This window comes from Apis florea, unplaced genomic scaffold (genome assembly GCF_048593485.1).
Source record: "Apis florea isolate Af1SG1 unplaced genomic scaffold, ASM4859348v1 contig_37_pilon, whole genome shotgun sequence".
In the NCBI taxonomy this organism is placed as follows: Eukaryota; Metazoa; Arthropoda; class Insecta; order Hymenoptera; family Apidae; genus Apis; species Apis florea.
This window is the reverse complement of record NW_028256861.1, coordinates 541,660-562,039: the sequence shown is the minus strand read 5'-3', so window position 1 is coordinate 562,039 and position 20,380 is coordinate 541,660. Positions and strand designations below refer to the sequence as shown.

Below are 20,380 nucleotides of genomic sequence, written 5' to 3'. Positions count from 1 at the left end.
GCGTCGTTCCAAGTTGGAACTACTTTCACATGGCGTAGGAATTTTCGTGCTGTACCGGCGTGGTACTCGTGACGAATTCAATTCTGATTGGTCCTTAAGCATAACCTCCTCCCTTGGCACCCTGTTTTCTTCCCCCTCCTCCTCACCTTTATAGCGCGCGGGCTAACACTTCTCATCTCCCTCTTAGCTGCCGCAATTTCGCGTCTTACTCTCTCTCTCTCTCTCTCTCTCTCTCTCTCTCTTTCTCTCCGATCTCGCTCTTTCTCTTTCTCTTTACCTTTGGTAGTTGGTCTTACTTCCTATGTGTGTAGCAACCGTGTGTTTTCGTCTCTTTTCGTTACTCGTTTATCCGCCGATTCCGAGCATTTCTTTTTTTTCTCTCTCTCTCTTTCTCCTCTTTCAGCCCTCTTTAACTTCTTCCGGTCTCGTCGGCCGTCTTATCTAGTTTAGTAGCGGCTTGAATACGATGCAGCAGAGCCAAGCAGTGAGAGTATACGAATTTAATCTCGCGGCACATCGTTGAGTTACTCGAACGGTCGACAGGGGGCGCTATGTAGTTTAATCGGCAGAAAGAGAGAGAGCGAGAGAGAGAGAGAGAGAGAGAGAAGAGGATCGGTGGAAGAGAATACAGAAGAGACGAGAAGAGACGCGACGCGTCGTCGAGAGGTGGAGCGAGACGGATCGAGAGGGTGAGTGGCAAGCATGGAGGGGGCGTAGTGTGCGGGGGAGGGGGAAGCTAGTGACGACGGAGCAAGCGAGAGAAGTCGGTTATCGCTTCGGAGAGGGGGACGCCGCATGAAAGACAAGGAGGAAAAGCAGCGCGCGTTCCTCGTCGACACGTAGAGACACAGCGTACCGTGGAAGAGTGTGCGCGCGCGAGTGAGACGGTGGCCGTTCGAAGGAAGAGAGGGAATGATAGTGGAAAAGAGAAAGAGGAGGAACGGTGGCTGGTGGAAGTGAGAAAGAGTGATAGGGAAGGAGCGACAGAGAGAGAGTGAGACGGGAAAGTCATCGGTGGAAGGAAGAGAGGCCGATGGTGAAAGAGAGAGAGGAAAGGAGACGAACGAGCGAGCAAGAGACGGAGAACGGTACAGAGTGGCGGTACACGGGGCGCGAGAAAAGCGGTAGTGTGCCGTGGACCACCGCACTGGCATACCGTGGTTCGTTACGATCCCCTTCGTACGTCGCTTCGTACCGAACCTCGCAGTCATCAGCGAAGTCACATTTCGGCTAGTGCTAGTGCAGTGCGGACAGAGTCGGAGCGGTTGCTTCGGTCCTTTTAAAAAAAAGTACGACCGAGTTTCCGAGACGAGACGCACGAGGCCCCGGGCCTTAGTGACCGATTCAGAAAATCATATCGCACGATATCATATCGATATACGAGACAGAGGAGAGAAACAGAGAGAGAGGTGTTCCGCGAGGGAGAGATCGTCGCGTGCCGGCCGACCGAACGTCGACGGGCGCGCACGCGGTAGAAAGACCCATAGCTAGTTTTATAGCCCGTCTTATTACCCTGGTTTATTACGTCGTAACGGTTTAACGATCATCGCCCGTTTCCACCACCTAGACCGCCGGTTTACACTCTTGCCGGTAGCGGTAACCATAACAAGGTCATAAAAGCCCCCGCCGCTGCCATGAGTCCCATTCGGAATTATACTCGTACGGCCTATTGACATTGACACTCTTGGGTGCAACCGCTTATACCTACCGATGACTTTTATGACCTCTTAAAACGGTTTAATGCCTGTTTGCTTGTCCCTTGTCAACGCTGTCACCTGTCGCCACCCGCGTCAAACAGCGTATCGGTGTTTGGACGCGACGCGCCTACCTCTCGCTTTTTGGCGCCAACTACTATCGGAACACGGACTCTCGCAGCTACCACGACCACTCTCGATACTCTTCGCCTTCCGTGGTACGAACGGTGGATCTCGAACGGTGAACGGACCTTTTTAACTTAAATTCGGGAAACGCGACGAGAAATATAATCGCGCAGAGCATGGACTCTAATAGTATCGTTCGCAATTAAAAAAAAAAAAAAAAAAAAAAAGAAAAACTTATTTCTCCATTCTCTCCGTCCCCTCGACAATTACGAAGAACAATATATATTACAACGAGAATTGAGGAGGTCCTTCGTAATCATAGCCTCCCCGATCGCGAGTTCGCCGTTATATTTTTTATTGTTTCTCGAGTGGCGGTGTTTCAGTGCAAGTGATTCAAAATACCCGGGATAATGAACTCGTATTTTGAGCAGACTGCGGGTGGCTTCTACGGAAGCCACCACCATCAGACAGGAGCCGCCAGTCAACATCATGACCCGGCCACGGCAGCCGCCTATCGAAGTTTCCCTCTCGGCCTGGGTATGTCACCTTACGCGTCCACTCAGCACCATCATCACACCTCCTCGTCGTTGGGCATACACCCGGGCGGAGGGACGAACACGAGGCCACCTCAAGATTCACCGTACGACGCGAGCGTCGCGACGGCCTGCAAACTTTATTCGACGACACCCGAGGCAACCGGACACACGACATCCTCGTATTCGACCACAGCGACCAAGGACTGTAAGCAACAAGATCAAGCATCGGCGCATCAGAATGGTTACGCTGCGGTGATGGCAGCTGCGGCCGTCAAGGACGTTTGGCAGTCAGCGACCTCGGGAGCGAACAGTCAGAGCAATTCGGTGGTTCGTCCATCGGCGTGCACCCCAGAAGGGACGAGGGTTGGTAGCTACGGTGGTCTCGTAGGCGGCGATCCAGCATCGAGTCCCGGTAACAACAGTTCCTCGAGGTCCCTCACGTCGTCCTGGAACACCTGCAGTTTGAACTCGTCCGCGAGCCAACCGGTTGCCACGCAACTACATCAGCAACCCACCAACCATACGTTCTACCCCTGGATGGCTATAGCAGGTGAGTTTACATTCATAAGATAGATCTCTCTCCCTCTCTCTCGTACAACGATTATCATAACAGCCGTGATGAAATATAGAAGCGAGCACACACGATGATGCTTAGGGGAAAGAGAGAGAGAGAGAGAGAGAGAGAGAGAGAGAGAGAGAGAGAGAGAGCAGAAGCGGGCTGTGTAGTGTGTAGAAGGCCACGTGGTCGGGAAAGGCGTGGTGGATCGAGTTTACCCGGCACCATTATACGGCCAGGCTAAATCGCCCTCGTCGAATGTTTCACGGTCAACGTCGCGTTGGAGGAACACGCGTAAAGATAAAGAATCGAAGCCTTCTCGAGTTTCTTTCGAGTTTTGCCATTGTATTTTCCGATACCGCAAAAATTTCGTTACGCTCGTTGATCTATCATTTATCGCGCCATGGATATATCTAAAACAAATCATCCCCCCCCCCCTCCCCCTCTCCTCTATTCCGCTCTGAAAAATGGAAGACACGAGTATATACAATCGTCAAATGTAAGTTGCCCGTTGTGTTGTTATGTCGAAACTGATCGTAACTTTTTTTTTTTCGGCCGAGTCTATTTGTGCGACGATTGAAATACGACGTATCCGTCATGAAACGTAGCCGAGATAACGGATTTATAGTTGGCATCGGACTAAAAATATTCCGCTGTCTTCTGCGCGAATGAATGCACCGCGTGCCGAGGGGGATGGTCGGTAATAACTAACCTATCCGCCGTGAGAGCGACGTGCAAAGTGACACTTCCAGTTATCGTTAATATGCGTGTTTTTTTTTTTCTTCTTCTTCTTCTTTTCAACAAGAGGCGCTTCTTTTAAGAGGCGTCTCGTTTCCGCCCCCGGATTCTTCTTTAAAAAAAAAAAATCTTGCCGCCTTGCTCTTTTGGTCCCTCGCCAATATTAATCTTTCGCGCGTCTTTCATCGATCTTCGAGCTTCGTTACTTGAACGTATCGTTCGACCGTGAAACGTTCGAACTGAGCCAAGTAAGTAGCCTTTCCGTTTTAACACAAAGTTAGCTATGATTACTTTACGACGATTACGTTGGCGACTAAAAAAAGAAAGAAGATTCTCTTATTCAGGTAGTATACGCATACTTGTTCGACACTCGTTCGTACATGCATATCACAATTACTCGTGTAATTTGCGTTATCAAGCGTTAAAAAACGAACATTCAGATTGCAGAAAATCGGCCGTGTACATCGATAAAGTTACGACGTCTGGTGGATAGGTAGAATGGAGTCAAGTGCGTGTAAAATCGTTGGGCACGTCGAGTATAATGGGGAAGCCCTCGTCCAATTGGGGTTCAAGTGCCTTCCTCGCCGTACTCACCCCTCCGGAACCCCGAATTCCGGTAGTCAGCTGTTTCTAGCGATATCTTTGTCCCACTGTAGCCGGAGAGCGAGTTCCCTTAGCATCCTCTCGCTTTGTCGTAGATATATAATCACCAGAGGCCTCCAGAGCTCTGTCTCGCTTTCTGGTCACCGCCTCTTCTCTCTTCCAGCTCAGCTGGATCTTAAACTGTTCGTCTTTCGTTGTTCGCTCCTCTCTCCGTTAACCATCTCTTTCTTTCTCAGAGTGGTTCTCTCTTTTACCTACGATTTTCCTCCCTCCTAGCCTCCTTCTCGCGCCCTTTGGTCTGGTTTAAGGCCCTCTCTCCTCTTCTCGCTTCTTTTTTTACTTTTCCCTCCCGCCGTAGGACCACTCTTGGGGCCCCCTCCCTCCCTCCCCTCTCTCTCTTTATGCACACAAAGGTGTAGGGATTATTTTATGAGTTTTCGTGACGTAGGCGCGTGCTTATTCGAAGACAAGAAACGGGATTTTATTGAAGCCAAACCTTTCTTTCTTTACGTCCTTCTATAAATACTAAATTCAAGAAGGGGGAAGGAATTTTTAATATTCGAGAAGAAAGGCGATGATTCTGTTGCGCTCTCGTTTCATCTAACGCCAAGTTTTAACCGAGAAGGAGGAGGAGGAGGAGGAGGAGGAGGCTGGGCTCAAACGGCCCCAAGGAAAATAACCTCTCTCCACCATGGCGTCGTTTTGTTCGCGTATTCCTGAATCAACTCGGCGTCTTCCATTCAATAACTGCAACAAGATTTATAGTCGATGAATCGTGTTCGGATCGCGCGCGCGCGCTCCGCTTCTTCGATCGACGCTTCTTCGAAAGCGGTTCGCATTATAATATGGGCCACGGTGTAACCAGGTCGTAAATTATGGTATTAGGATATCGAGTGATGTCAATCGTGGCATACATACTCCATTTTAAATTTTCTAATTCCCTGATGCGGCATTACATTTTAATCCTTGTATATCGATAAACAAAATTCTCAATTTCTGTCAATAAAATGCGTAAAGCTTGAGAGGAAAAAACTCGAAAGAAATATATGGATACTTTTGTGCTAAGCGAAAGGAGATAATATTTAGATATTGTAATGTAAAATGATTAATTTTATTACCTAAGTAATATTATATATACCTTGTGTAGAGGAGATTTAATTGTATACAAGTGTGGAAATCGGGACGGAATGCGCGGCGATCGTAGGAGGAATCGTAGGAATGGGAAAAGGCGATTGATCGGCTTGCACTCTCGTCGAACAGGTTTCTATGCGCTTGGCGGATCGAAAGTCGTTGACTCATTTCGCCGGGCAAGTGCTCTTCAACGTCCACAGTGTACAAGCTCGATACCTACACACGTAACGAAATTTATCGATACGGGATTATGGATTATTTCGTCGTAGATCAAAGTCTGGTGGGTAAATATAGAGCCATCAACGTCTACCGAAAGCCTACAATAAATAATTTGGCTTTGTCGTCACGCACCTACGGAAACCGATTCGTGGATACGATGTTATTGCCGTCGGTGAGAACATCAGGTTCCAGAAAAGATGACGAACGACGTGTATCTTAGCGTGAATAAGAAAAATGTTCTTACTCGTTGAAACGAACCCATTGTCGAAACAAATTATTCTTCTCGTCTTCCATCTTTTTAATTAAACGAGTCTCGAACGATTTGGGGAGAACGTTAAACTCCCGCGTAAAAAAAAAAAAAAAAAAAAAACGAGTAAAATTGTATTCGTGTAACTTTTTGGTAAAAATAAATTCTGAAAAATAAGTAAAATTAAAAATAGTAAAAATAAGTAAAATTATTTAGTTTAATGTTATTATATCCGCTTTATTTTTATTTACGATAAGATAAGTTTAAAAAATTAAGATAATTGTCACTCTAACGAGTTCTAATTTTAACAACGTCATTTTTCTTTTTCTTGTGTTTGAAATAATAGAAAAATTTATTTCGGAAAAATAATGAATAAATTTTCTAAATTGAAAAATAGAAAATTAAATAACGTGAAAATATTATATGCATAAAATGTAATTTATGATTTGTAAACGAAATTTGTGAAGAAAAATTTTTCGTCGCGTTCATTGAAAACGTGGAAACAAACCACCTACCTTTACCCATTTTCGTTTCTTTCCGAGGCGATAATTTTTCTAACCATTGTATAAGAAACGCGAATGTGGCCACAAGAAACGGAAGATGCCGTTCCACGATGATTTATCGCCCTCTCTTCCCCCTCCCCTAACGGTATTCGTGCTAAACGTCGTTGGTGAGTGTGCGATAAGTGATTGAAGAAGTGATTATGCCGCCCAAATCGCACAAATCAGAAGAGGGTATAGACACGGTATCATTAACTCCGTTTTATTGCGGATCGGTGTTGTACGGGAACACGATGGTCGAGACAACATTAACGCTCTCTTGAGTACTACCGTATTGCTCAGTTGTGTATATACCGTATCACGATCACGAGGCGAAGAAACTTGATTGCGCGGAATGCATTTGTATCATTGGCCGTGATAAACATCAAAGGGTACACGCGGTTGAAATTCATTGTGATTTATGGGGGGAGGCGTTGGTATCGCCACCGTTTTTCAGATGCGAAACGTCTCTCTTATTAAATGTGTGTACGATAATGAAGCAATATAACACGATATATCGGACGTATATAATGAATCGCGTCGTAGATATAAACGGTGGACTTTTATTCGGATGGGCAACCCGTTTATATTAGATAATTCACGATGGGGGGAAAAAAAAAAAAAAGAAAGAAAAAAGAAGAGAGGAGAAATCATATTTATCCGACAATTATTATCGCCCGCGTAAGATTGAAACGGTTAGTTACATTTATCGGCCACGTTCCTCCCCGTTCTTCCCGTTCACTCGATAGCAATTTTCAAGATGCATGGACGCGGTTCACAAAAGCATCTCTTTCTGTCCTGTCGTATCACTTTCGGGGGGCTGTTTTCAAATGCGACCGAAATTTATGGCCCCTCATTGAAGGGTCTGCCGCGTCTATGGGGTAATTAGAGGGCGTGAAGACGGAGGTTCGAATGCTATCTGTACACCCCCGTGGTTCATTTATTCTCTGTAAAACTGCCTCGTTTCCCGCAGCTTCGTTCCTTGAACGAATTATATAATTCTTGCTTCGTGTTTTTTTTTCTCGTACCACAAAATGATTCACAAAAAAAAAAAAAAAAAAAGAGAAAAATCGAATGTTATTAAATCGAACGTTCGTTTAAATTCATTATGGAATCACGAAAAAGAAAAAGAAAAAAAAAAAAAAAATAAAGATCAAGGTTGTTTGGTAAAAAGAAAAATTATGTGGCGTAACGTACTGTGAAGATTGAATCGTCCGATATTATAACCCTTCGTAAGGCTGATCCTCCAAAATTGATTAAAAAAATGCGAAAATACGTGTTAAAAGTCGAACGAATCGGTGTAGTGTATATCCGTGTTCTTTTTCATTTTTTGATTTACGCGCGTCGATATCACGTGATAGTTATGGCGATCTTTATTGGATGGGCCCGTCTAGCCTCGTGTACGTACGTACACGGATAGAGAGTTAACAAACCTTGAACTCTTGTGCCGAAGCGGTGAGATTCCCGCGTAAAAGCCACGTGGTCTCTCGCACCATCTCGCTCCTTCTATATATCCCTCTCCCTTTCTCTCTCTCTTATTCGAGTTGGAAACGAGTATGGTGCTACTCGACGATACGACCGTTGCCAGTAGGTGTTACGTACCTCGGGGAGCAACCTCGTTCAATATAAACCAGCTAGGAACAACGCTGTAACCGTAACGTTGACGTTTACGACGACGAAATCGTGGCTCGGCTCGTTTACCCCTCCCTCTTATGTGCCTCCACGCTTACCGCTATCGTCGCTGCGAGTTTCGTCGGTAATACAGAGCACATATCTTCGTGTGTATCGACCAAGATCGTTCCGCGTCTTCTTCGTGTGTGGTAGAAATGTTTTGCTGGAACAGAAACACGGGGGAAGTTCATTGTACAAATCATTTACGGGCCGACGGTTTTTACGGATTCGTTTCACGCGACTCCCTAATTATCTCGCTAGTGATAATTTCTTACATAATCGTCTTGTAAATAATACATCGACTCGCCCACTTACCTGCTTTCCTACCATTTTCCCATCTCTCGCCATTGTTTTCTAACCTCTTCTTCCATGGTCACGACGACCCTGAAAATTAATAATTAATAATCGAACAAGTGCGAAGAAAATAAGATCGCAAATATGGAGATATATATATATATATCTAATTATTTCTTACACCTCAATGGCTGACAAACATGGCTGAGACGCAACTTTCCATCTTGTTAAGCCGTTGTTCTGCCGTTGTTCCCGCCCGTCGGGAGGAACACGATCGACGACGAATCTTCTCTACGAATCGTTCCAGACGTTAATTTACAATTGGAAAATTGAAAAGATCGGATCGGTAAAGTCGAATATAGGCGTGCGTATTGCACGCCCGTGACCAAGTGGTTCAGCCTCTCCTACCTATAGAGACTCGCACTGGTGTGACTGTAAAGTGTGTGTGCCTGAACGTGTGTGTGTGTGTGTGTGTGTGCGCGCGCCTTGAACACTAGCTTACCGCGACCTAAAGAGGCAAGCCAAGTAGGTGCGTTCATCGGGTATGGAGGCTCCACAGACCCTTTCCATGTGTTGCTCCGTTGGCCCGGATGGAGGATGACGTACGAGCCTCTCCGTATGACTTACTACGCCCTTTTCCCTTCTCCACGCCCGCCGCTTCTGCGTACTGTTCGCTCAAAAAACATTCGGGTCTCTGAAAATTACGTGCTCCTTCACATTTGATCGGGACTCCATCCCGATCTCGTTCGCTCGAATTCCTCAAACGTGCTCGAGGATATATATATATATATTTGCAATAATTGTTATTATCGAAAATAAAATGTTTTTACTATTTTTTATTCTAATTTATAATATTAATGAACAGTTTTTGAATTTGTTTTTGAATTAATTATTCTCCAATAAAAATAAACATATCACAATTTGAAGCATTGTTTTTAAAATTAATTTCTTAGGATTTTAAAAATTGGTTATTTTCGAATTTCCAATACTGCGAATATTTCATTTACATTTCACAGGGGATTTTGCACTTCGCATTTCTCAAATTTTTTACCGTACTGTATATATAATTTAATATGAAAATGATTCACTTTTATTATTTTTATTCGGTTGCAAAAATATAAATAAATTTATTCGTCCTTTTACGAGATTATTTTCCACCTTTATCAAGATTATATATCTATGTTCAAAAAAAGGATCGAAAGGATATTTTTTGCGATCTCGTGATAGCAAGGAGAAAGATAATCGATGAATGCTATAGGGTAAAAAAAAAAAGAAAATCTGTACATGAAACCGTGATTATGTCGAGGCAAAGGGTTGGTTAATCTCTTTGTTAAACGGCCCGGCAAAGAACTGGAATTTAAATGGTCGTATTTACAGATACCGAATAGCAAAAAGGAGAAATAAACATAAACCGGGTCGTAATTATCAAGCGTTGCCCGATTTTGTAGCTACGTGCAACATTTCGTCGATTGATTTTTAATTCGCGGTCGTTAAAATGCGCGCGCGCGAGAAAAAAGAGAGAGAGAGAGAGAGAGAGAGAAAAAGAGGAAAAAAGCAGAGCAGTGAGACAAAATGCCGTAGAAACGTGTCATTAAAAAGTAATTGTTAACATCGATCAAAATGTATCGGGATGTATTCCCAATTTGCATATGCCCCACCGCATAATTTCACTTCGCGAGAACCCCGGAGGATCCCGTATCGTCAATCAATTTTTATACTTTGCTACGTTATAAACGCGAAAACCTTGAAGGTATTAATCACGGGTGTTGGGAATTCACCGCATGAAAGTGTAATTTCTGATCCGCAGAATCACTTACATCCTGTCCCACGTTTTTCTCAATAACATTGCTGCCACTCGTAAACATCCATAATATTATTTCACGCGATTAGTAAACAGGGCTGGTCATCGTCCAGCCACAACGATTTACATGCGAAAGAATAATCGCGAGTTACGTTTCGATACGATCTACCACTGGTTAACTCTAAACATTATTTCGATCCCTTACCGTAACGCATAAAAATTCATCTGAATAGAAGCTATCACTTAGGAGAGAGAGAGAGAGAGCATATCGTTAAGGAAGATATATTATTTGTTAAAAAGCTCTCTCTCTCTCTCTCTCTCTCGGCAACAGATGCGAATTTATTTCTAGTTGAAATAAATTCAACGTTGGAGTAACAGTTTAACAACACAAAGGTAAAGGTTAACACAAAATGTGTTTTCATCGAGGCAGGAAGTGGATGAGCACGATTATACGATGGATGTAGCGATATTAATGTACAGGCCTCGTATCTCGTACGAGGATCGAGAGAAGAAGGACACTCGTCGTGTTGCAGCAGGCGCACGCAGAAAACGATTCGAAGGCGATGGTAGCCGATTTACGTCTCCATCGTCGTCGTCGTCGTCGTCGTCGACGGTGGATGTTAAACAATAGCGATAGTTTATTCTTGCCTAAGAGCGGCGAGGAAAGAGAAGAAACAGAGGAACGTGAGTGGCGCGTAACGCGCGCGCAAAGGCGCTGATCGCACGTTCGGCCGGCAGCAGCGTATAGCGGCTGCTGCCTACCCAGGGTTCTCAATTTGATGGACGAGCTGTTCGCATGTACGGACTCGTGTGCGCTGCCTCGCTTTTACACACCGACAACACAGCCCATACGCTATCCGCCTGTTTTGCAAATTTCATGCGGGACGAGTTATCGCTCTCGTGGATTAATCCTCTCTGTATTGTTTGTCGTCAACGGCTATTTATCAATTACCCCGGCTATTTCTGAGATTCTTCTTTCCCTAAACCTGGCCCATTACGCTTCTCCCTCCTTCTCCGACACTTACGAATCGGTTGGATCTCGATATTTTTCTCTTATTGTTACACGTATAATTCTATCCCGGAAACAAGGATAATTAGATCAAATTATATTTCTGTTAGGATCAATTTTTTCTAATGCTCTCGTGTATTTTTGGCATAAAGAAAAGAAAAGCCTCTAAATCGTGTCGATGGCGTAGCATTTCATCGGTTACGACGTTAAGCGAGAAAATTCGTTGGAGATTTCAAGATTGCTGATTGGTTCGGCTTTTTACTCGTCTATATATATATATATAGAGAGAGAGAGAGAGAGAGACTACCATTTCACTGGTTCGGGTTGAGATAATGCATACTTTGGATCGGCCGCGCTTCGTAGGCACGAAGAACGTGTTTAGGTGCTCGACGATCGGAACGACTACACCGGCAGACAAAGGATATGTATATATATATACCTGTGTGCCCGCAAGAAAAGATGAATACAAGGCAAAATAATTGAATCGAAAAGTGTTCCTGCTTACATTTTTGCGGAATACTTGCTTTCACAGATGAAGATGTAACTCGTATATATATATATATCAAGGCTTGAAACGCGTCAAACAAATTCCTCTTTAATTTTTTCAAATTAAATAACTCTTATTATAATTTTTCCCTGGGCAAATAAAAATTGGGTTATAAACGATTAAATAATTTCTTCGCCGAGGAAATTATAGTTACTTTTACGGTAATTTATATAATCTTTCTCCAAGATAAACAAAAATCAAAAAAAAAAAAAGAAATTTCTATCCGTCGTACGAAACTCGTACGAAACTTCGGTTCGTACGATCAACGTCGCCAAACGTTTCCCATCGATCTTCCATGGTTGCGTTACTTAGCGATTCGACGCGATACCTCGTCGTACGTGGAACTCGTTGAAATCGATGATCACCGCGAGCGTATCGCACCGTTTCCATCAACTTCCATCGAGAAGAGTGGAGGAGGTGGTGGCTCCTGGATAGCGCGCAAGAGAATATTCGATCGGTTTCTTTTTATCGGCCATTCTTTTGGCCAATTTGTCCCGATTTCTTGCGTCGTTTCGGCGCCATCCCCGTTTTATTCAATTAATACGCAATACGATACGCAAACTTCGGAAACGGGTCGTCCGTTTTAATAAATTCGCGGCAAGAGTTTTTGCCGGAAAGCAAACCTGCCCAGAACTCTCTCGCTGCCGCCTGGCTGCCGGCCATTACGAGCAGCACCTGCCACACAGAGCCTGTGCTCTTCTCCTCGACGACCTGACCGCGCACAATGCTTTTCTACCCGCTCGGCCTTCTCCTCCATTCCGGTCAGGTTTCAACGACTCGAGAGGCACGAGCGTAAAAAAAAAAAATTAGGAATATCAGCGAGCGACGACTAATTGCCGGTGACATCGATACAATTTATTTCATTCGAACACATGGCGAGTACGGCCAGCTACGCGAGTGTTCAAACACCGGGTAAAGAACATGATCGTACGCGCATTTTAAATATTCCACGTGTCACCTATATAAAGCTCGTTTCGCTTTGTTTGTAATCAAGGATTAACCTGGTTATGATCGTGTATATCTGTCGCGATCCGTGTCATTACACACGGGGACGACAGATATATTCTGATAATCAGAATTATTTATGGTATTTCGGTGTATACGTCGATGTCGATCAAAAATCTACTAATCGCTAAATAACACTCGTCGAACCTGAATATCTTAAAACATCTCTTCTTCTACGAAATTATTATCGATAATTAATTATAAATTTTCGGGTCGATAAAATTCAAATTTTTGTGTAAACGAGATAGTTTACGATCGAAATATATATTTTGTGTATCTTATCTCGCTTCGTCTCGTTTTCTTAACACGGGTATTGATCATTTTGCACAATCCGGCGAGCAACGGTTGTTCAACCGTTTTTCGTCGATTTCACGGGCATAAGTTAGCCGCGTTCACGCGAGAACTGAATCGAAACCGTTCGCGTACCCATTTATTTCGTAGCTATTGACCGCCGACGCGGGTGGGAAAGGACGACGGGCATAATTTATCCAGCTGAAACCCCTTGACCTTTTAAAATAATTGCTTGATCGTCGCTGTAGTGTGCCGGAACGAAAATTTCTTAATTTTACCGCCTCTTTCCCGTCGTACGCCGTGCACGATGATGTACGATTCTATCCAACGTTTTTAAACGGACGCGCATAAACGGCCGCGCTTATCCATCCGCGAGTACAACCGTATTATTATTATTACTTGCCGCCCGTATCAATACGTTCCAACGTTAATAATATAAATACAAACATTCGATATCCACCGATATTGTAAGAAATATACGTATACAAATATGTGTCGAAACAGTGGTATCGATCCAAGCCAAGAGGATCGAACGAATCAATCAATAGGATTTAATTAATTTTCCCGGAGCGCCACTTCGAATTCCAGATGCATGAATCATTCGCATCGACAGCGCGCGACCCGACTCAATGAATGCTTTACACGGTGCGCCGTGTAAGGGGAGGGCGCGCGAGCTTCTAATCTTGGAGTCCTTTTTGTGCTACTAAAAACGTACGGACAATCATTCGTCCGTGGCGAAAATTACGCATTCGTCACGTGCGCGAGACACTGGCGCGTTTGTTTTATCGGTATGCGTGCACGTATCGAGGGAGGAAGGGAGACGGAGAATGGGGAAAAAGGAGGAGGAGCAAAAAGAAAGAGCCGGGGGGGGGGGAGAGACAACATTATCCCGCGATTAAGAGTCTCGGTTAAGAAGCGTATAACTCAGTGACATTGCGCGGTAACCGTTCAACGAATATCAACGTGATACATCGCATGTGCGAGCTCTCTCTCTCTCTCTCTCTCGTGTAGATTTACACGGACGATGTTTGCACTCCTCCGTGTTTGTGTGTGTGTATATGGAAAGGGGAGGGGGAGGCGTATGTGCACGTACGATTTCGCACGAGATCGCGACGCGTGGAAAAGTTATGACGTATTGCCATCGCGACGTATTTATTAAACGGCGGGAACGATATTAGGCCGGCGTGAACGGACATTATGAGCTTAGGTACGGACAAGCGTTTGTTGTGCACCATTAGCTCGAGAAATTTACGGCTACTGTTGTAACACTGTCGCTCTTGGCCTCCTCATTTTTCTCTCTCTATCTCTCCTTTCCTTTCGCTTCTCCCTTTTTGTCCCATTCCTTGAACTCGACCGTTCTTTCTCCGCCATTTTTTTTTTTTCTTACCGCGCGTGCACGTACGCAAGTACTTGGTACGTAGCACTTCAGATGAAATGTTGAACAATAGAAATACACGTGTTGAACTCGAATCGATCGATATATACGTGTAAGACACTTTATAAATAATTTAATTCGAGAGAATATATATATATATATATATATTGGAATACTGGTATTTAATTTAATTTAATCGTCTCACTCGATTATTCGACTGGTTGAGACCTTGAAGATTTTGTAACAAGACGGCGCATATACGATCGTGTGGCGTGCATAATTCTACGTAACGTAATAATAGCGGTGGCTCGAGGAGCTCGCGCGTGCCTTTCAAGAGCCCAATTCTCTTCCCTCTCTCTCTCTCTCTCGGTACATGTGATTTCGAAATCGCTACTCGATTTCTGGTGCGCGAGGGAAATCGCGGAAAGGATCGATCGAAACGAGTCGATTTCCTTTTATCAAAGAGAATGAAAGAGAAAGAGAGAGAGGGAATGTGTATATGGGTTAATTGGGAGTGTAGCTCAAGGCTACGGTGAGAACCCTTCGAATCACTTCTACCCGGCCCTTGTGATTTCGAAGAAAAAGCAGAAGGGTCGAAAGTTCGCGTTGCAACTCTCGCACAACATAAATTGTGTACTCGGTTCGCTTGGATTTGACCACTCGATTATCCGATCGATTCGAAGATTTTCCGTGTTTTATTTACGACGCGCGACTTGGAAAGATCGGAAGATTCATTGGTGTGTAAAATTGATTCTTGAAAAATCTTCATGCAAGTTGACGAAGGAAATGTAATTTGCATAACAAATAAAGTGGAGGAATCGAGCGGAGGAACATTGGATTGACGGAAGGGAACATTTGGATTTGGGGGAAACTTAATAGGCGTGCCATTTCTCGTTTCGCCAACCGAGACGAACGAGCCAACGTTCATTAGAGATCTCGGACCACGGTCTCGGGACTTTTTTCTCTACCCGAAGCAGGTTTTCTCTAGGAATGCACGCAGTCGGTTGTTTGATTTATAGCCGCGGTTAAAAGTAGTCTTGCATCTAACCGCGTATTATATATTACACACGGAGCGAGCCTTAGACGCCGCGCCGACCTTACCTCACGTTATTTACTTAGAAAAAGAAAGAAAAAAGAAAAAATCGATTTATCGAGGGAAGCTCCATTTCCGGAACTCGTTCCCGTTCGACATTTCGAGAATTTCGATTTATTCTCTCTCATCACGTAGCAAAGTGTCAACGATTATTATTTCGACATCTTCGATCACGTGTACTTATCTCACGTGCGCTAATTTCTGTCGTATCACCTATTTTTAAAACTGAATGCAAGACAATTTTAATACGATACAAATTATCATCCTAACCGAGAGATCGAAAGATCGATCGACGAAATTATCTCCGCGTCGTCCTACCAACCTTCATTACGAGGGGAAAAAATGTATGGGAAAGGGACGAGACGGGGAGAGTGGACGTAAAAGTCGTAATTTGCCTGGACCTCTGGCAATAAAACTGGGAAACGGCCGCGTAGTCACGTTCGTCCTCGAAAGCGCGGACACTTTGCACGGAAGACAACTAAGCCCCCCCGGTAAGGCTTCCTGATCCACGAAGCTCTGCGTTACACAAGGGCCAATAAACAGGACTTGTGCTACGAAGCAACGATGGTGGACCGTTAGCTTCTTTTTTTCTTCTTCTTTTTTCCAACACAGTCGTAAAATCCGTCCGGGCCAGGGCGGTGCGGCGCGACAATGAACATAACTGTTACTTTTACCTTCTTTTAGACCGAAACCGAGAGCGGCTCTTCCGGGTTTTACCGTCCTCGTGGCGGCCAGTCGAGCTCGATCCGTCGTCGATACCTCGTCGCCTCGTTCCCTTCTTCTTTCTCCGCGATCGCGCTCCGTAAATCTCGCTTATCTCAGCTTAGATCCGCCCGCTCGTCGATTCTTATTACGGTGACAAATTTCGGTGCATACGATTCGATTTCTTCTCGAAGGGGATATCATAGCCTCTGTCTGTGCGCGATAGCCAACGATATTTATCGTTTTTCGAGAAAAGTTTCGAGAATAGTGTGTTTCGGACAGGAGATAAGTTTTTTTGGGAATATTATCGCATTTACTTTCGGTTCGTTTCGAGCGAGAGTGAGATACAAAAGAGATATCGAGTTTCGACTTTTCCCCGACGCTGTGGGGAAAAAAGGCAGTTTTAGAAAATGGCGGAGATAATTTTGCGGTCGTAGGACGATATACTTCTTACTCGTTACGAGCTTACTCTGCTCGGGATTGGCCGAGAGCGATATCACCTGGACGCGAAATTCGAGCTTAATTTCGTGTTCGTCGACGACTGTGCAGAGTGATAGAGAGAGAGAGAGAGAGAGCGAAGCATTTTAAAGAAATTTACGAGGTATTGTTTCGGTGTCGCAATTATTCTAAGAATGGTTCCCTGGTGGGAATGCGTGTGTTATTCGCACGAGGATGAATATAATAGACCACGGAACAAATACATTCGAGAATTGAAAATTCTTCTGCAACCAAAGTGAATTGGAATACGAGACAATTTGACCAGGGCCAAAATATATCATCAACCGGGTAACGAAAAGATCGAGAAAACGGGAGGTGAATCGTTACATAAATTCGATACACATTGTACGCTATTCTTGGACAGCATCAACGCAAACGCATTCACGCCCCGCCCACAAGGATTTACGAGAGAACGCGGAGAACACGGTGGCGAGTAGAGCAGCCGTGGTAATAGCAAAGCGTTCGTCACATGCGCGAAAGAGAAACGGCGGAGGAACTAGTTATAAAACGAATAATTTCCATTCCCTGTGTTGGCTTCGTTCAAGTTTACCTCAGCCTTAGAAGAAACCAAACCAAATTCTCTCCTGCACAGGATTGGGTGGTCTCTAGTCGTTGAACGGAAACACCTCTCCTCGTTCGAATTCTTCTCCGTACGTGATCCATACTTACTCCGTTCGCCGTGTATATACTTAGTCAAAGCTCCTCTCGCGATGCGTCCTGGAAACCAACAATTTTCTCTTCCTTTCACAGCCACCGATACAGCCAAGAAAACTAGTCGTATCGCATGTTGTATCGTCTAAGGAATCCCTTCTCTAAAGTTCGTGACATTCCGGGGCCAGTTGCCACTTATTGATTAACCTCGCATCAAGACTCGCTCAATTTCAGTAATTGCGTTTCAGCCGGTTTCCTCGTTACGCGATTATTCACCGGGGATAGATATTCCCCTCGGTCGACGTTGCCCGTCGGACACTTTGCGCCGCCATCGTTCTCGTACTATTTTCGAATAAATCGTCGTCTATCCTAGATCGAGTCGTTTTTTTCGATCTAAGGTGAATATCGCGTAATAAAATGTAAATTTGAATTTACAAAATTTATTTAATCATTTCTAATTAATACTACTTTATCTACTGATATTCCTTTATCTTTTTATGCAAATTTCGAAAAAAAAAATCGCCACCTATTAATTCCAATGCCACGTATTACTGCTATAATAATTAGTAGTATAACCAATCCATCTTAATTTCTCCGTATTTTATCTTCATCCACTAAAATTGTTTAATGATTTTTAATTTACATTGAAACGTATGAAATGTTCTTCGTGAAATACCACCACCTCTCTTTCCTTCCATTCTTCCGCGACAATTATGGAAAAAACGACCACGAACTACTACATCAATCCAAGACGGATAGCCCTCGAAGCCAGGCAAGAAGCCTTCGAGATTGCTGCTCAACAACTCTTGCTCATCACTTACTCTCGCTAACTAAAATTACACCTTTCGTCGGTACCACTGTCTCCCACGTTCTTTCCCCCGCGAATTCACACGCGAGAGCAGGGCACGCGGCCTTCCTCTCATCTCGATTCCTCCTAGTCAACGGAGCGTGCCTGTAAGGGACACACGAGAAACGGTTTCATCGTTTTATTCTTCATCGTCGTAACGAGCACGTGGATCGGCGGCCCCTCTTCTCGCCGTCTCCACGGGCAATGCCCCCTCTCCCTCCCCATCCTTCCTCGCTCGGCCACTCGTCTCCCTCAACAAAGTACCAATTTGCTCGCGAAACTTGAAATTTGCGTGAAACGAAAGTGCCGGTTTTCGTTTCGAAACCGTGGATCCATTGGCGGCGCGCCTCCTCCCAAACTCTTCCTCTCTCCACTTCTCAAAACTCTCAGCTCAACTCCCCCTCCGATCTTCTGGAATTTCCTTCACTTGTTTACTTCTCGTAATCCTTCCTGTGTAACACGATTACACATTTATTATTCGCTCCTCTCGTTCCTTCTTACCAACTCCCTCCTCTTTATATCCGCGATTTCTCTCTGGACCCCCCTGTTTCCACCACGATCGCGCCTATCTTCGCGAGCCGGGGAGAGGAAAGAGGCGTGGAGGTAGGTATCGGGGAAAAATTTCCTGTGCAACCGTGTTCAGAAGGAGAGAGAGGGAGGGAGCAAGAAAGGCGGCAAAATGTAAACCAGTTATATCGTGGTGCTGCACCCTTTGGTTAAACTGAAACCAAGTGGTTTTATAGCGGCGATCCGTCTTATACGTGCTATAACGAGTTCGTGACTCGACATAATACGATAACCCCCTAAATGTGTTGAACTTGTACGGAATCGCGCGAAGGAGGGGGGGGAGGGAAGGGCAGAGGTGGCGGAGAACGACGGGGGGGGGGGAGGTAATAAAGAGTGCGTGGCGGAAGACACGGACAAACTGCCGACGGTGGAGTGCGGCTCTTCCTCGTCCTAGAAGGAGGTGAGATGTGAGAAATACGTTCAAGAATCGTTGCTTTTAATTCGAGCTTGGGGGGAGGGGGGGGGGGAAATTGGAGCGTTTACGATTTCGATAACGTCGAGAAGAATCCTCCTATTCTTCCACAGTTGTGAAAGTTCTTGCGTATATTGTGCCGCGATTCTTTTTCGTGTCGTTCTTGTTAAAAAAAAGAATTGAACGTAATAATCATATATATTGCGCGTCGCTTCACAGTTTCGTGGATAAGGAAGATTTCAGACGGTGTGATTTCGTCGATTCGAATCGTGTTTCGAATTCGATTCTTATTTTGTTGTTGTCGTGAGCAGATTTTCCCGATCGATACGTACGATGCGAGCGGCCAGCTGATATTATCGATCTAAATACACGGAGTCGTAAATTAATAGTAAAAACGATGACTATCTTAATGCATTATTACAAGAAAAGGGAGGATGAGAAGTATGGTTAATAAAGAAGAGTGTTAGATAGAACGGAAGGAAGGTCGAATGATTCTCCCTTTTTTCTTTCCCCCCCCCCTATTTCGATCGAGACAAAATCATTTCTCTTCGTAAGTATTTGAAATATTATATAATGTAAATTATTCACATGTAGAAAAGAATTTGAATTAAATTTTTTTATAAATAAAATTTATATATTACAAAAAAAAATACACGTAAAAATAATATCTTTAAAATTTATTAAATTAAATTAAATGTTATATATAATTAATTATACGAAAAGTATAAGAAACAGTTAATATTGTTCTTTATAAAACTATTTATATCGTATGTTTTCCCTTGTTGTCGATTCATTTCACTATAAAGTATCTTATCCCATTCGCGCATCGAAGAGGAGTTATAATTAAAAAGAGAAGCATCAAGTTAGCATCGTATCGTGGCCGCACATCTTCGTAACTAACACGCAGTTTCTGTTGTAATAGACATTCTCTATATTGTAATAATAACTCCCTGTAGAATAATATCGGCGGGCTATTTTCTCTTTCTCTCTCTCTCTAACAAATTAAACAACAAAAACAAAAATTTTTCGTTCTTCCGTTTTCGAAGCGATGTGGAATCAAAAAAGTTTCGACTCGAGATAAAACTTCACCGGTTCGTGATGTTATTGAATAATGATGACGTGGCCCGAGGGCCATGTCTCTCTCTCTCTCTCTCTCTCAAGATCCTGCTTGCCCCTCCTGCAAACTCGTTATCGCGAAGGAACGAACGCCAACACTCCCGATGACAAT

At 44.1% G+C, this 20,380-nt stretch overlaps 1 protein-coding gene and 1 long non-coding RNA gene across 2 annotated transcripts in view; one reads left to right on the top strand and one right to left on the bottom strand.

Moving 5' to 3' along the window:
* Positions 1-1,132: 1,132 nt before the first annotated feature.
* Positions 1,133-20,380, top strand: part of Ubx (ultrabithorax) — a 106,282-nt gene continuing 87,034 nt past the window's right edge. Inside the window, exon 1 of the mRNA XM_086915987.1 lies at positions 1,133-2,906. Coding sequence (XP_086772113.1) covers positions 2,231-2,906 — 676 coding nt within the window. The 5' untranslated portion in view covers positions 1,133-2,230. The remainder of the gene's footprint in view (positions 2,907-20,380) is intronic.
* On the bottom strand, positions 7,882-8,784 carry LOC147656223 (uncharacterized). Its single transcript, XR_015294678.1, has 3 exons — positions 8,536-8,784; positions 8,376-8,444; positions 7,882-8,223 (listed from the first exon to the last, which is right to left on the bottom strand). It is a non-coding gene; the product is annotated as an uncharacterized LOC147656223 (long non-coding RNA).